The 15,139-nt window shown below is 35.3% G+C and overlaps 3 protein-coding genes across 4 annotated transcripts in view; 1 reads left to right on the top strand and 2 right to left on the bottom strand.

Annotated features, from left to right (window-relative positions):
- LOC106883502 (exportin-T) overlaps nucleotides 1-2,042 on the bottom strand; it is a 51,940-nt gene extending 49,898 nt beyond the window's left edge. Inside the window, exon 1 of the mRNA XM_089350303.1 lies at nucleotides 1,067-2,042. Coding sequence (XP_089206429.1) covers nucleotides 1,067-1,162 — 96 coding nt within the window. The 5' untranslated portion in view covers nucleotides 1,163-2,042. The remainder of the gene's footprint in view (nucleotides 1-1,066) is intronic.
- Nucleotides 2,043-2,108: 66 nt separating this feature from the next.
- LOC106883512 (large ribosomal subunit protein eL20) lies at nucleotides 2,109-7,657 on the top strand. Its single transcript, XM_014934545.3, has 5 exons — nucleotides 2,109-2,265; nucleotides 2,843-3,022; nucleotides 5,258-5,387; nucleotides 7,189-7,298; nucleotides 7,513-7,657. Exons 1-5 carry the CDS (start codon nucleotides 2,248-2,250, stop codon nucleotides 7,603-7,605), a joined length of 531 nt encoding a protein of 176 aa, XP_014790031.1. The 5' UTR covers nucleotides 2,109-2,247; the 3' UTR covers nucleotides 7,606-7,657.
- A 776-nt stretch (nucleotides 7,658-8,433) lies between these two features.
- LOC106883527 (complex I assembly factor ACAD9, mitochondrial) overlaps nucleotides 8,434-15,139 on the bottom strand; it is a 58,297-nt gene continuing 51,591 nt past the window's right edge. For both annotated transcript variants that reach the window (XM_089350304.1, XM_014934561.3), the window contains exons 14-18: nucleotides 13,872-13,998; nucleotides 11,059-11,136; nucleotides 10,133-10,261; nucleotides 8,717-8,789; nucleotides 8,434-8,620 (exon numbers count right to left, since the gene is read on the bottom strand). In XM_089350304.1, coding sequence (XP_089206430.1) covers nucleotides 8,520-8,620; nucleotides 8,717-8,789; nucleotides 10,133-10,261; nucleotides 11,059-11,136; nucleotides 13,872-13,998 — 508 coding nt within the window. In that variant the 3' untranslated portion in view covers nucleotides 8,434-8,519. The remainder of the gene's footprint in view (nucleotides 8,621-8,716; nucleotides 8,790-10,132; nucleotides 10,262-11,058; nucleotides 11,137-13,871; nucleotides 13,999-15,139) is intronic.

Raw genomic sequence — 15,139 nt, 5'->3', positions numbered from 1 at the left:
AGTTCCATTTCAATGGTTAGAAAAACTTACATGCAAACTTATCCAGTTAGATCTCGATGAAACAAACCGGTTATTTGTTAAATCTTCATTAAATATTAAGTGCGTGTGTGTGTGTGTGTGTGTTAGTATATAATCTATAATGAAAACTTTAATATACCCAAAGCATGTAAATATGATTGGGTCTTCTTTTTATGATATGCGAATTAGTGAATACACATTGTGGTTTACACAATGTTGAATTTATATCAAGGAGGGTAAAACAATATAGAAAAGCTTACATTGTTACAGCATGGTGGGGGTTAAAATAGTGATGGTGTCAGAGGGCAAAATGTAATGGTATGTGATGTGTATACGTGTTTGCGCACATAGGCATCCACATGTGTGTGTGTGTGTACATATTTAATATAGAACACACACATTATTTATATATATATATATTATAATAATAATAATAATACAAAGGTAGAGACGGACTATATGTAATCCGAACCTTTCTCCCCCTTATTTACTATTTTTTTATACGGAATCCCACGTTTTAGGCTATGGAGATTCCGATTCTGAAAAAAAGTTGTTTGAAAAATTTCAATTCCCCCCCACCACCAAGCAGGCTATTTACATGCTAGGAATAACAGGAAAATCTCACAATACTAGTGTTAGGGTTAGGTTTAGGGTCAGGGTTAGGGTTAGAGTTAGGTTTACCCTGTGGATCTATATAAAAACCGGGGGGGGGGGGGTGAAATTTTGAAATTGAGATTTTTGAAAAAAATTTTTCAGAATCGGAATCTCCATAGCCTAAAACGTGGGATTCCGTAAAAAAAAACAAAAACAAGGAGGGAAAGGTTCAGATTACATATAGTCCATCTGGACCAATAATAATAATAATAATAATACAAATAATATGTGAGTATATATAATGTCAAGGGAATGTAAAGATGGGTGTGAATGTAAAAAGTTTCGCGAGAAATTTTGAATATTATGAGAAACTGCAATGATCAGCATAAGTTTTTTAAAAGCAATTTTACTATTTGTTGTTATTATTGTTGTTACGGTTGAAATATTAACTTACCTTCTCTTGAGCTCTCCCGTCTCCCAAGTGGGGTCCATCAAGAAAACTAAGAGCTTGTTCATCCATGCCGAGCATTGGAACAGAAACCGTTCCCATCTGTTTTAAACTTCACCAACTCTGATCTCACACTCTCGTCAAATTACTGTCTTCCTTTTTAAACTTTGTTCAATGCAAACAAAAATAAAATGTATGAGGTCTAAATATATATTAAGAAGGAATTGTGTTTGCTGTTGTCGATATGGGAGGACAAGATGTTGGCTTGACAGAGCATTTGGTGACTATTTTATTTAAAAGACTGGTTTTTATTAACCAGCAAAAAATATATATATAACGGTTGATAGATATGTTTCAACAAATTAACAATTAAAATTCCGTGTCCATATTCGTATTAACAATTACTTCTATGACTGTTCTTGGCGTAAACTTAATTTGAATATTTTTCATATCACATTTAACAGTTAATTGTTAAAACGGTTTTTTCTCTCTCTTCTCTGTGTAATAATAAATGGTAAAATGTGAATAATTTTCTTTTTTTAATCTGTTCAGAATTGAAGTATGAGACCAGAATTTAGAGCAGGTTGATAAAATGATATATAAATGATGTTGTAATTGTGAGTTTTTCTAGGTTTGGGGTTGTTGTTATATTTTCAAATCGAATCGGTAAAATCTGGGGAGTCTCTCTCGTCTCTTTAGACACGTGGAGCTCAAACTTAAATGGATTAAAAACAAAAAAAAAAGTAATAACTACACAATTATATGGCTACACAGACTGTTACTGTAGCTTCATAATAATGGGTAATAGATGATAGGATAACTAAAGTATTACAGAGGTTATTATGTCATAGTTTGTGATCTGGTAAATTCAAATTGTTTTCTTTTTTTCCCATCTTCAATTGTTTGCATTGAGACATTAACATCACCGTATCACAAGTCTCGCTTCCACAAGCGTGCTAGAATATCTCGAGTGTTCGAGATCTCGAGCAGAAAACAAGGAATTATTTTTAAATAGTTCTTTTTTAGTTTTACACTTTTAAAATTATATATAATATATTATCGGTGTGTTAAAGATGTTTTAAATAAATTTCAGCGAAAAATTTAATATCGATATTAATCTAAGTATTTCCGTCCCTGTAAAGTCTCGTTTTCGTCACGTGATCTACCTTTCTACATCACCCGTCAAGATGAGAGCCCGTGGTCAGGTAATCTCCTCGAAAAATACTTCTTTTCTGCTTTATTTTCTACGTTTCCCTCTTTAAATATACTTTTAATGGAACAAATGAAGATTAATTAATCACTTCTGCTCATCTGTTATGCAGTAAATATTGTGAAGATGAACAATTAGTGATAAATTACTTGGTTTTCTCGCGGTTCCTTAGTCAAAATGGCGCTGTAGCCACATGGCAGAATGGTTCCAAATATTCAGAAGGAAAAATGTATATTTACGAGAAATGCTCTGTGATATTCCCAAACCTATACATTAGTCTTACGTGTTTTATTTCTTATTTAACCATAGCCTTGCTGTTATTAATGTGCAATTAACCATATTTTCTATCGGTCGTTTCCCCTATGCACATGTCCCTTTACTCAACAGTTCTATATTGTTGACGTCAGAAAAATTGTGCTACAATAAATTCAACCTGGTCGTTTCACTCTTAAGTTAACGCATTTATGGGATTGAATTAGGTTGATACACCCACGAAGCAAAGTAGTTTTGTTTTATGCCGCATTGTTAAGATTGTAATTTACGGTTCTTTTTAATTTTATTTCTGATTACAGTTGAACGAATATAAAATAATCGGGCGAGAATTACCGACAGAGAAATGTCCGATTCCACCACTGTTTCAGATGAGAATATTTGCATCTGAACCATGCAGTGCTAAGTCAAGATTTTGGTATTTTGCCAGTCAACTTAGGAAATTAAAGAAGAGCAGAGGAGAAATTGTTTGTTGCCACAAGGTAAGTTTTTGCAAAAAAAGCAGAAATGTCAATCGCTTTAAATTCGCTGCAGATGGGAGATGAAGTAAAAGAGAAAATTTATTGCTCTTCCGTTAACGCTAGTCACTACCTCATGGGAAACGAAAGGGACAAGAAACTGGTTTTCTTTATATAGTGATTTCTGTCCCGAAAGTTTTACATTTTGTTTCTCCTATACCTCTTCAATTCCATGCTTCCCCACCCCCACCCCCAATGAATTTCGTTACTATTTACACCCGTCTCATTAGGCGGGTATAATAAAATACCCTACTAAATATTGAAAATGTTTTTTACTGATTAAACTCACGAATACAAATTAAGGTTTACGACAGTTTAAGAAGCACTATACAGTGTAGCGGATGACTACTACACGCCTTCTAGTTTTTAGAATTTTTTTTAACCTCTCATCTTTCGACCACTCTCTATAGCTGTGTTTTTTTTAATGGATTTAATATTGTATTATTGGTGAAGAGATACGTTTTTGTCGTTTCCTTAGTACCAACAGTTCATTAAGCAAAGTTATTTTCTCGAGGAAGATTCTTCATGGACAAAGGCCGGCGCTTAAATACAGAGGTCCTGTAGCGTTAGGGTTTTTAGGGACCTCTGTATTTGAGTAGTACCCAAAGGCCATGTGCCAAAGAAAGATAGCATGTTGATCATCCAGTGATAAATGGGAGGAAGCGGTGTAATTACGAAAAGATGGGGTGTGATCACATGAAATATTCACTGCAGTAAGTTGCGAAAAGAAAAAAGGTATACATTTTTGTTGTATTAAGGAGAAAAGAAGGCACATTTAGGTGCCTCAAAATCATTTTAAACCATCAGGAGTAAAAACGTGATGTATTAAATTATTGGCTCCCTTAGAATGCAGCCACTATAGTAAGCATTTTGTAACGCCTTTACTCAATATCACAACGTTTCACTGTTTTTCGCACGACTTTCTCTTTAACTGCAGTATATGCACATATCCTTAAACTCGGCAATTTATTGTTGTTGAAGCTTGTATTTCTATGTTCCAGGTTTATGGGATTGAATACAATTGTTTAGTACTTTTCCCTTCCATCAGTCTTTGTAGTCACACGCCCTGCTAGAAATAGCAGTGCAAATCTAATCACTTTTCCCCTTATAATATATCACATGCATAGCTATATTTCTATTGAGGAAGTTTCAAATATATTCATCGTGCAATGTAATTAAATAATAAAAGTTTGATTCTATTTGAAGTGGAAGCTACTTATTTATATACTGCACAGCTTTGTGGTAGATGTACTTGTGTGACTTTATTTCCATGGTAACTTTACAGACGGAGTGTGCAAGAGACAGTACAGTAACTTAGTATTTGTAGATGTGATTAGAGATAATTGTATTGATACTGGATAAAGTTAAAACATTCTGGTAATAATGGTGTTTGTGTGTCATTTACTTCAGAGCCTTGTGAGATCCCTTACTTGAAAGACAATTAATGATTAGTGTCAGGAAGGACATCCGACTGTAATACAAAGCCAGAATAACAATCATCTAATCCATGCTGGTGTGGTGAAGTGGATATAGGATAAGCAAAAACAGGTGATTCAGATGTTGGAATAAAGTTATCTCAATGTCTGTGTTGTATCAGCATTTGACTAAGCTGGTTAATTCATTTGCTTAACTATGTCTTTTTCCCTTTACACAAGATAGTCATGTCTATTAGCCCTGTCCATTGCTTATTGGGTAGGAAACCAGCATTCCAAGAGTGTTGAAAAAATTTAGTTTTATGGTCGTTGTCCAGTTTTGAAATCTGAATTATAATTTGATATTGGTAAATACTCTGGTTCCGAGCATGCTTAGTCAATAATCTTATCAAAGCCCAGTGACATGATGTGTATGAAATGGTAGGTCTGAATAGCAAGGGTGGTGGATTTATAGAATCATTTGAGCTTAAGAACTACCTAGCAATATTTGTTTTGGCCCTTCACATTCTGAAGTCGGCTTTGCCTTTCATCTCTTAAGTACTGGTGATGTAGTTGACTGACACCCTCCCCTCAAAATTCCTGGCCTTGAGCCTGATTGAAAGAAGTATTAGAAAGGGTATATGGACTTTTTTTATTCCATGGGAATATCTGACTCACTATGTGTTTCTATCAGTAGGAAAGATGATGTTTTGGTGGTTGATGTCTGTCAGATGACAATTTGATTGTTAAATGTCTTTTTATATTTTGTATTAAAATTTATTGTTAGATTTTTGAAAGAAAACCTGGGACCATAAAGAATTATGGCATCTGGCTCCGTTATCAATCTCGAAGTGGAATCCACAACATGTACAAAGAATACCGTGATCTCACTGCTGCTGGAGCTGTGACTCAGTGCTGTAAGTATATATATACATATGTATGTATGTGCGTGTTTTTAGTTGGTTTGTGCTCTGGAGAAATATCAGTGACTTTGCAGTTTTGTGCACTATTCAGTATTTGTTTTCGATAAACATTGTACTTATCCATATCTTGATCAGTCTGAAGGGTGAGGAGCAGGTTAGGATTGTATCATCCTGGTCTAGGGATCTGGTCGGTTAATTTACCCTTTGCCTAGCCTTTTCCTTAATAACACATTGCTTTTCTGAAGTTTGTCTTGAATGTAATGCAAATATCTTCTTTGTTAATTGTTACTGTCCTGGTGGTGTTCAAGAATTGTTTTCAATTGGTCAGTGAACACCAGTCCATTTTGTGGGTACCTTAGATACATGCTCTTTCTTCCTTGTGTTTGATACTGTTGTTATGGCTTAAATGTTCCTCAAACCCATCTCTTCCTGGTCATTTAAGTGGTATCTCTTGATACTAACTCGATTGGTGCAGTCTCTTTCTGTGGTAAATGTCTGAATGATAACTTTGCATCAAAATTCAAACACGGGCAGTGCCCTTCAGCAGAAATATGGTAACAAAGAGCTTGATTTTCAGTTTAATTACCTCTTAGTTCTTTCTGTTCAGAAACAGCTGTAGTGAAGAGTAGTTACTGTTGTAATATTCTTTGGTATAATAAGCATGTTTTCCATGCTGGTGTGAGTTGAAAGAAATTGGCTGAAAGTGGTTTGGTCTTAATATTTTGCAATTGTTGCTCACTTAGGAATTCCTTTTTCTAGTTACAGCAATTTTTTATTTATTTAGCCTATCCAATATGACTAATGAGGTTGAAGATGGTGAATTATTAATCAGAGATATTGAATTCTAGCTGGTGTAGGTGTTGGCCTTCAGGACTTCCTTTATTAGTTAATTCTAAACTTTCTAGAATATGCATTCTACAATAGATTAAACATTGACTACCTTTAACATATACACACCTGTTGTGACCCCATTTCGAAGAATTACTTTAGTTAGTTTTTGCAAATATTTCAACAGGATAATTCTGATATTAGTGGTTTCTGTCCTATCACTAAATTTGTAACCCACTACATGACAGTTTTTTTTTTTTCTCCAGCATTGCAAGTACTTTGGTCGCTGACCTATTTTAATTTAGGGTCTTGTGGGTGGGATTCATGCACTCTAACCGTTTACATGGGGATTTCTTTCTATTTCCCTGTGTCAGAAATGTGTGCAATAGTAATATAGCTGTTCGATTTTGGTCACTGCTGTAGACCAAAAGGATTAATGGCTATGACATTGTTTTTCTATTATCTGTGAATGTCTCAAATGGGGGTCCAATACCTTCCATTGACTGTTTACTTGTGTTACATTCAGTTTATCACCACACCTGTTTCTTACACCCTGGCACCTAGTCACCACCATTTTTGTTTCTATAACAAAACACCTCGCATGAGGCCACATCTCTTCCTTTCAAACACTTGTTCAGTTGAGGAAATTTTGTCATGCATGTTAGTGACCTTGCTAATGCCAGTGTCACAAAACAAAAAGAACACTTGCATGGTTGGCATGGTGAAAGACATCCAGCCATAAAATCCATTGTGGCTTGCAAAATGGATATCAAAAAGGTGATTTTCTGAAACAATTGTGGAGTTTGTTACTTAGTTTGAAAAATGTTAAATACATTGATTGTAAGTGGAGATTCTTTTCCTAATGTTAGTGGTCAAACTACGGGGGTTTTTGGTTGATCTGTTTTGAAGATTAAAGCTCGTATATTCTATTTATTGAAATTAAATAATGATTTATTTCTGCCTTTAGACCGTGATATGGGAGCTAGGCATCGTGCCAGGCCTTCAGCTATCCAAATCATTAGAGTGGAAACTGTGCCAGCCAAGAAATGCAGAAGAGCTTACATTAAGCAGTTCCATGTAAGTGAAATTTGATTATTTATTAAACGATTTTGGTGGGTGGTTGGGTGGGATGCATTCTAACCATTTGTTGGACGTGATATTTCTGTCAGAAGTGTGTGTGTGTGTAATCTACTTCAGCCTTTTGTGAGGATCTAGGGAATGAATAAATGGTTGTGTCAATGCTTGACTTATATGTTTGCAAAGCATCTTATGTTTGTCTTTTCTTTTGCAGAATGCCAAAATCCGCTTCCCATTGCCTCATCGCGTGGAAAGGAACTTACAAAATCCTAAATTCACTACTAGGAGACCATACACTAATTTCTAATCTGTTCAGAGATTGAGCTGATTGTGTACAATAAACAAAATTTCAAATGGTTTGCTTGTGTTTGTTTTTAATTATTTGAAGCCCTGTTAGAGGTGGCCATCTCGTTGCACCCTTCCATTGTAAAATTTAGTCAGCATCAGATCGGGTACACTAAAGACTTTGTTTGGTAAATATTTCAGTCTCCCATCAACAATGTTTCTCACTGCTGTATTGTTCCTCTGATCTGCCTAGAATCTTACCTTCACAACTAAGGCACTCCTGCTCACTTGTATCTCCACTTTATTGCTATTATTGCGTTCAGTCCTTTCTCTCTAGGCCCCATATCTTCTGGGATTCCCATGCTTTCCTGCTGGTTTTGACCTGTTAACTGAGTATTAATGGCATCAAGCTAATTGTCCTCGGAAGACCTGCAACAATTGCCAGCTCTGTTCCTCCCAATTCAGCAAGTATAACTAAAAACACGGTTGCTGTAAAATGTTTGAACTTTCTGAAAGTATTTCCATAAACTCAATTTGTAAGGGAGGCAATTTTTTAGATTTTCAATTTCTCTGATTACACGTGTTTGATGGGTGCCTTGATGTGAACCGAGTGCGTTATTTTGCTGGTATTTAATAGTCCAGTAGCTTCCATTCATTTGTTGAGCATGGCCCTTCGTTTACTTTTGGCAATCCTTAGTGCTAGTCCACATTCTATAACATTGACCCAGCTGTGTTTTTCTACCAAGAATACAGAAGCCAAATTGTATGTTTTAACTTGCACTTCTTTTTTCTGGTTAAGTCAGAGCATTTGACTTACATTGCAAACCAATGGTGTATAGATTGACAAAACTTTTATAGAAGATAACATTTCTTTATTTAATATATATACACATACAGACAACTCTGGTTCACGATGAATAGAACTTCATGCCACTGTTACCAGTTGCGAGTCAAGGGATGTTCAGCAGCATATCCATGTGCACTGATTATTCGGTCTGATATCTGTCTCAGGTTCTCATCATAATTCATAACGCTTCCTGTACAAAATAAGAGAAGGTTAAAACCATCAAAATGAGAAATTTTGTTTGTTTTTTTTTTCTTATAGAATTGGGGGGGGGGGGGGGTATACTCACCCACACTTAATTCTTGCACTTTGTTACCGATTCTTTGGCTGGCATGAGCACAGAATGTTTTTGTTATTGTTATCTGCAATAAGGAGAATTCAGTGCATTTAATTATGATTACCTAAAAAAATGTTTAGCTAATGAAATAAATGCTTTAGGTTCTTCAATATTTTTAGGCTATTTCTGTGTACCAACTTAAAATTTTATTTCATTGTGACTTATCTCCACAAAGCACAATCCCAATTCTCCAACCTGGATTTTTTTTTTTTTTTTTTTTTAATCCTGCAATTTGTCTGAACAGACCACTTGAGATATTTCCCTGTCTCCTTTTTAATTAGGCAAATTAATAGTTTTGTTTTTTTTCTGCCCCCTTTGATAGCAAGATATACTGTACTATTCCAATGGGTTCCACAGTGAGGCAAAATTATTTAAACCTCCCTCTTTTGTCTGCAGATTTTCTCTTAAGCTTGTAAATTAGTTTTGTGGGATTAATTCGTAATGTCATAATTACCTATACTCTTCTACATGAGAATTGCTAAAGGTTTTCACTGGGGGTTATGCTTCTCGAAAAGGGAAATTTAAATTGGTTGAGAATTTTTTTTTACTACATCATTCAGTACATAACCTTATGAAATACATTAGACCCAGAGTTGGGGGGCTTTTTAACCAATTACCCCAAATATATATATATTTACCCCCTTGATCAGAAGGGAAGAGAATCATAGATTCTTTAAATTCAAAAGATTTCTTGAATCTATTTGCACGTCCATTAGATTGGATAGATGCAGTATTGCCAGAAGAAAATTTCCTGTTGTAACAAGGAACATGGTTTTATGTAATTTTACTTGTCTAATGAGTCCTCATTATCCCCTAATATTTCATTTTTACCCCTGAGGAGACCAGAGAATGGTGAGCGACTTCATACCAATCAGTCAGAGCCTTTTTATAGCCTCAACCAACAAATTGTGTGTGAATAAGTTCTACACAAACATAAAACTCCTACAAAGTTCACCCACAATTTCATTTGAGTGGTTTAGACATCTGAACAGACACTAGCTGGTTTTAAGTCAGAGCGTACTTTAGTTCTGATTTCAGAACCCACCAAAACCAGCTTTCATCTAGGAACACCATGTAGCATTTCTGTGTTGATAGAGCAGGGTTTCATTCAGTTAATTATACCCTTCCTCTTGCGTAATCCAAGAAAAGGGCCAATGTTTTTCATTCAATTTCTAATTATATTGAACTCCTCATTGGGTTTTAGTAATAATTTATGAAACCAATTATTTATGCATTAATACCAAAAAAAATCTTTTACCAAGAACACAACTATTGTTGAAAACCATTAACAATGTGAAAAAAAATATTTGAAAAAAACTGAATTTTTGTCATCTTAGATATTGAAACAAGAAAACTGTCTTACTATACCTCATGGTCAGCATTACGCAAGCCAATGGAATAGGAACGAGATGCACGGGCAATACACGATGTCATGGCATATAAATCGATAGCAATGTCTGCAATACGTTGGACATCCAACTGTTGATCAACAATTTTCTGGAAGAAAATAAAAAGTTTTTCACCATACAAAACATTTTACATCAGTGTAAAAAATAAGCAAGTGACGTTGGTAAACACCTTGCAAGACAAGACGCCTTGCATTATTACTTATATCTGTATAGCCCTCATCTAATCTTCTGTTGCTCGCAAATTTATCTGATCTGTTGTCTCTATACCCATCACCTGTTCCTCTGTCCCCGTCTTCCTCACTTCCACCCTCTTGTACCTTAGGAGTTCATCATCACATCTCCACAATACCATCTCTCCTTTTCCAGATGTGGTAGCCACATATCTCCTCTACTGCAAGACACCTGTTCCTCTTCTTCTGGCATAAACCACCTCCCTGACTATCATACCCTCCTCAATCAAGGCATCTTGTTTTGCAAGCTACTGGTGAATACGAAATATACCCAATACACTCTGTAAAGTGGTTAGCATGAGGAAAGGTATCCGGCCACACCCAGCCTACTCTGTAAAGTGATTGGCATAAGGAAAAGCATCAAAATGTAAAAATCATGTCAAAACACCGGAGCTTGGTGCAGTCCTCTGGCTTGCCAGCTCCTGTCAAACTGTCTCACCCATGCCAACATGGAATCACCCATGCCAACATGGAAGACGTACGCTGAGTGATGGTGGTGAAACCAAACAAAGAGGTCTGCTAGATCTGAGCTGATCAGGGGTTCAACAACAGTGAAAAGTAAAGAGCTCAATAAAATAAGTTTGTTATTAAGTAATATTAATCTTAGTAGCAACAATAAACGCATTAATAATGAAAATTCATAGAAGAAACTTACATTTCCATGTCTTGCTAAAATAATTTCTACAATTTTTTTGAACTGAGCAGTACATTTCTCCAACATGTCTGCTTCCGTCTGAAATAAACAATAACAGAATTATTTGAAAACAAAGATTCGTGGTTTCCAAGTTAATATATTCTTTTACTCATTTCAGTCATTTGACTGTGGCCATGCTGGAGCACCACCTTTAGTCGAACTAATCGACACCAGAACTTATTCTTTATAAGCCTAGTACTTATTCTGTCAGTCTCTTTTGCCGAACCACTAAGTTACAGGGACGTAAACACACTAACATCAGATGTCAAGTGATGGGGGGGGGGGGGGCAAACATGCACAGATATATATATATATATATATATATATATGTATACATACAACAGGCTTCTTTCAGTTTCTGTCTACCAAATCCACTCACAAGGCTTTGGTCAGCCTGAGGCTATAGTAGAAAACACTCGCTCAAGGTGCCACGCAGTGGGACTGAAAGCAAAACCATGTGGTTGGGAAGCAAGCTTCTTACCACAGCCATGCTTATATTAATTTGAAAGGGGAAGTTGATTCATTCATTCTTTTCTCTAATGCATTGATATTACTTACAACAACCAAAAACTGAAAATCTGTAAACTTCATGCCAGCTATTCTTCATAACCATGCACTCTAATTTTGGTACAAGGCCGGCAATTTTCAGGGAAGGAGTAATTCAATGAGACTGACCCTGGTTTTTGACTAGTATTTTATTTTGTGACCCTGATGGGTAAAATTTGAAATCAGAATTTAAAGATCTGAAACAAATATTGCAAAGCAATTTTTCGGAAACTTTAACGATTCTGCCTTATTGCTCTTCAAATTAAGGTACAAGGCTGGCAATTTTAGGGGAAACATTAAATCAATTACATTAACCCCAGTGCTTAACTGGTACTTGATTCATCGACCCTGAAAGGAGGACTGACACAGTCAACCTTGGTAACATTTGAATTCAAAATATAAAAGCAGAAGAAATGCTGCTAACAACTCTAGCAGCCATAAGAATGATTTATTTATAGGAATGTTTCACTCAAAGATCACAATTAAAAGTCTAAAAGGTTAAGCAACTGAATTGACAGCCATTAGAACATCAGAGAGAATGCCTGGTGAAATTTGATCAAACAGTCTGTATTTCAAGTTCAAATCCTACTGAAGTCATCTTTGCTTTCCACACTTCAAGAATTCAATTAAAAAGGGTAACAATCTATGGTGGTGCATCAGTGGAATTGTAAAAACAAGACAGAGATGCCTTAAGGTATTTGCCACAGTTCTTTGAGTTGTGAGTTCAAATTTTCCCACGGTCTGTTGAATTATAGACTTCTTCAAGTGTCTGCAATCAAGATAGACTTAATCTGTTGCCTGGTTTAACACCACCATTGCTTGGTATTTTGGATGCCTTTGGCAGAGTCCACACTGTAGTAAGCATTTGAGCCAGGTCTCCAGTTTGAAGATATCTTCTTCCTTCCTACCAGACTGTAAAGAATTACAAATACTGCCTTTCTTGACTAAAAGTTAGATTTAAAAAATTAAAAAATGAAATGCATCAATGAGGAAACAAGAAATGGACCACTTTCAGCCATTAACTCTTTTTCTGTCCTAATCACATTCAGGAGTTTGTCCTAAATGTCCATGCTTATTTTCAAAGTTTTAGTTAGCCCTTGTTTCATATGTTCTAAGTGACATAAAGGTTACCCTTCATTAGTCCCAATTTACTCATTACCCTGGGGGTTGAAAAGATGTAAAATATACATCATTTATGATGCCTGGATGCCAGGGAAATATGATCTGGGTATCACAGGAGATACACAGCTCAGGCAAAGTGTTGAGAGCAATGATTTTTATGACTAAAGAATTTGTACACTCACCCCATGTAAATAAAAAAAACTGCTGTGTTCTTAACATTTAAATAATATATGACAAGATTATAGATCTAAACAACAGGTAGAAACAAAATTCTTGTACTCATTCAGCTTATAAGCACCTTTTTTTTTTAATTGTAGAATATGGAAGGTCACCAGAGTCAGATTCTGAGTGACAATCATCATAAGCCTCATCATTTAATGTCCATTTTTCCATGTTTGCATGGATCAGACAGAATTTGTTGAGGTAGATTCTCAACAGCTGGATACTTTTCCCGTCACCAATTCTCTCCTGCGTCCAAGCAAGGTAACCTTTCCCCTTGGGAAACTGAAACAAGTAACTTCACTTGTATGATGATGATGATGCTCATTTACAATCATCAAACGATTTCAAGATAAGGGCACACACACACACATATACACAGGTGTAGTTTGTTTTTATATCAAGTTATATATAAAAACATATTTGACACTAAATTGAAGGATTACTCAGTATTCTTAGTAAAGTACATGTTTATTAAATTTTTACAAGAGAGATGACAGTGATGTTGAAGTTGTGGCCTGCTAGCCTTTGTCAGACTAATGAAGTCTTGCAAGTTGAAATTTCAAAGTCACTATCATGCTTTTTATACAAATATAATATATATGTGTGTGTTTCTTTTAGTTACTATCAACCAAATCCATTCACAAGGCTTTGGTTGTCTCAAGGCTACAGTAGAAGACCTTGGTTAAGGTCCCATGTAGTGGGAGAAAATCCAAGGCTACATGACTGGAGTAAAAATTACAGTTTTATCTTAATTAAAATTCATTTTAAAGAATAAAATGTGTATGCTACTTGGAGAATTGTTAATAGAAAGTTTTACGTCAGATGAGGTATATATATGTATATATGTATATAAAGCAGAGAACTGATAAATAAAAGATGACAACCTTCAAAGATGGATGTACAGCCTCAGCAAGTTCATGAGTTATTTTAGGCTCAGTCACTTGGTTTCTCATGTTGGAGTAAATGGTCCGGAAAAGAAGACCTGGATTATTCAGAGGGTTTCTTAATTTCCTGAAATTTAAAACGTCGAGTCATTAGAATTATATAATCCAAATAGTGTATGTGTATACACACACACACACACACATATAGGATATTATTTATTTATATATAACATATATCATTTAATACCAGATATACATCATCATCATTGTTTAACGGTCACCTTTCATGCTGGAATGGGTGGGACAAACCCAAGGCTCTAAGAGTTCCTTGGCTTTGTCCCACCCATGCCAGCATGGAAGGCGGATGTTAATCAATGATGATGTATGTCTGGTATTAAATGATACATAAATATATATTTATTTATATATATTATATATCATTTAATAGCAGATATACATCATCATCATTTAACATCTGCCTTCCATGCTAATTATGAATAACATGCTCGTTCCTTTAAACTAGATCTAATTAAGTTGCATCTCTCTCTCTCTCTACAATTATATGAACACAATTCTTTACTATATAAAAAGACCATCCAGAATGTTGGATACTCCACTCTCCACAACAGTTTTACTGTATTGTCATCTTCACTAGACAATATGCATTAAGCCTTATCTGCTCCCATTAAAGCAATTAAATGAAATACATATTTGAAGGAGTGGTGTTTGCTCTAATTCATAACTGAAACGGTTTATAATAATGCTACAGCGTAGCTTTGCTCTAAAATCATTACAGCTGACAGCAGAGAAACAATCATTGTTCTCACCTCGATCAGCCAAATAACTCCATGTTATTTAAACTTCAGTAAATGGAAAATCTAAAGTAAGAAACTTGGTTTGGATTTCTAACAGTAAATATAAAGGCACTCTCTTTACTCTTTTACTTGTTTCAGTCATTTGACTGCAGCCATGCTGGAGCACTGCCTTTTTGTCAAGCAAATCGGCCCCAGGACTTATTCTTTGGAAGCCTAGTACTTATTCTATCGGTCTCTTTTGCTGAACCGCTAAGTTATGAGGACATAAACACACCACCATCGGTTGTCAAGCGATGCTGGGAGGACAAACACAGACACACAAACATACACACACATATATATATACATATATATATATATATATATATATATATATATATATATATATATATATATATATATATATACGACGAGCTTCTTTCAGTTTCCATCTACCAAATCCACTCACCAGGG

The sequence above is a fragment of the Octopus bimaculoides genome, chromosome 4 (assembly GCF_046866305.1).
Source record: "Octopus bimaculoides isolate indiv1 chromosome 4, ASM4686630v1, whole genome shotgun sequence".
NCBI classification, from domain to species: domain Eukaryota; kingdom Metazoa; phylum Mollusca; class Cephalopoda; order Octopoda; family Octopodidae; genus Octopus; species Octopus bimaculoides.
This window is presented reverse-complemented; position numbering and strand designations above follow the sequence as displayed.

Bases quoted from the DNA above. Each gene is read 5' to 3' on its own strand.
- LOC106883512 (XM_014934545.3), top strand. The intron at 3,023-5,257 runs GTAAGTTTTTGC...ATTTATTGTTAG, and splicing joins AAATTGTTTGTTGCCACAAG to ATTTTTGAAAGAAAACCTGG. The intron at 7,299-7,512 runs GTAAGTGAAATT...TTTCTTTTGCAG, and splicing joins CTTACATTAAGCAGTTCCAT to AATGCCAAAATCCGCTTCCC.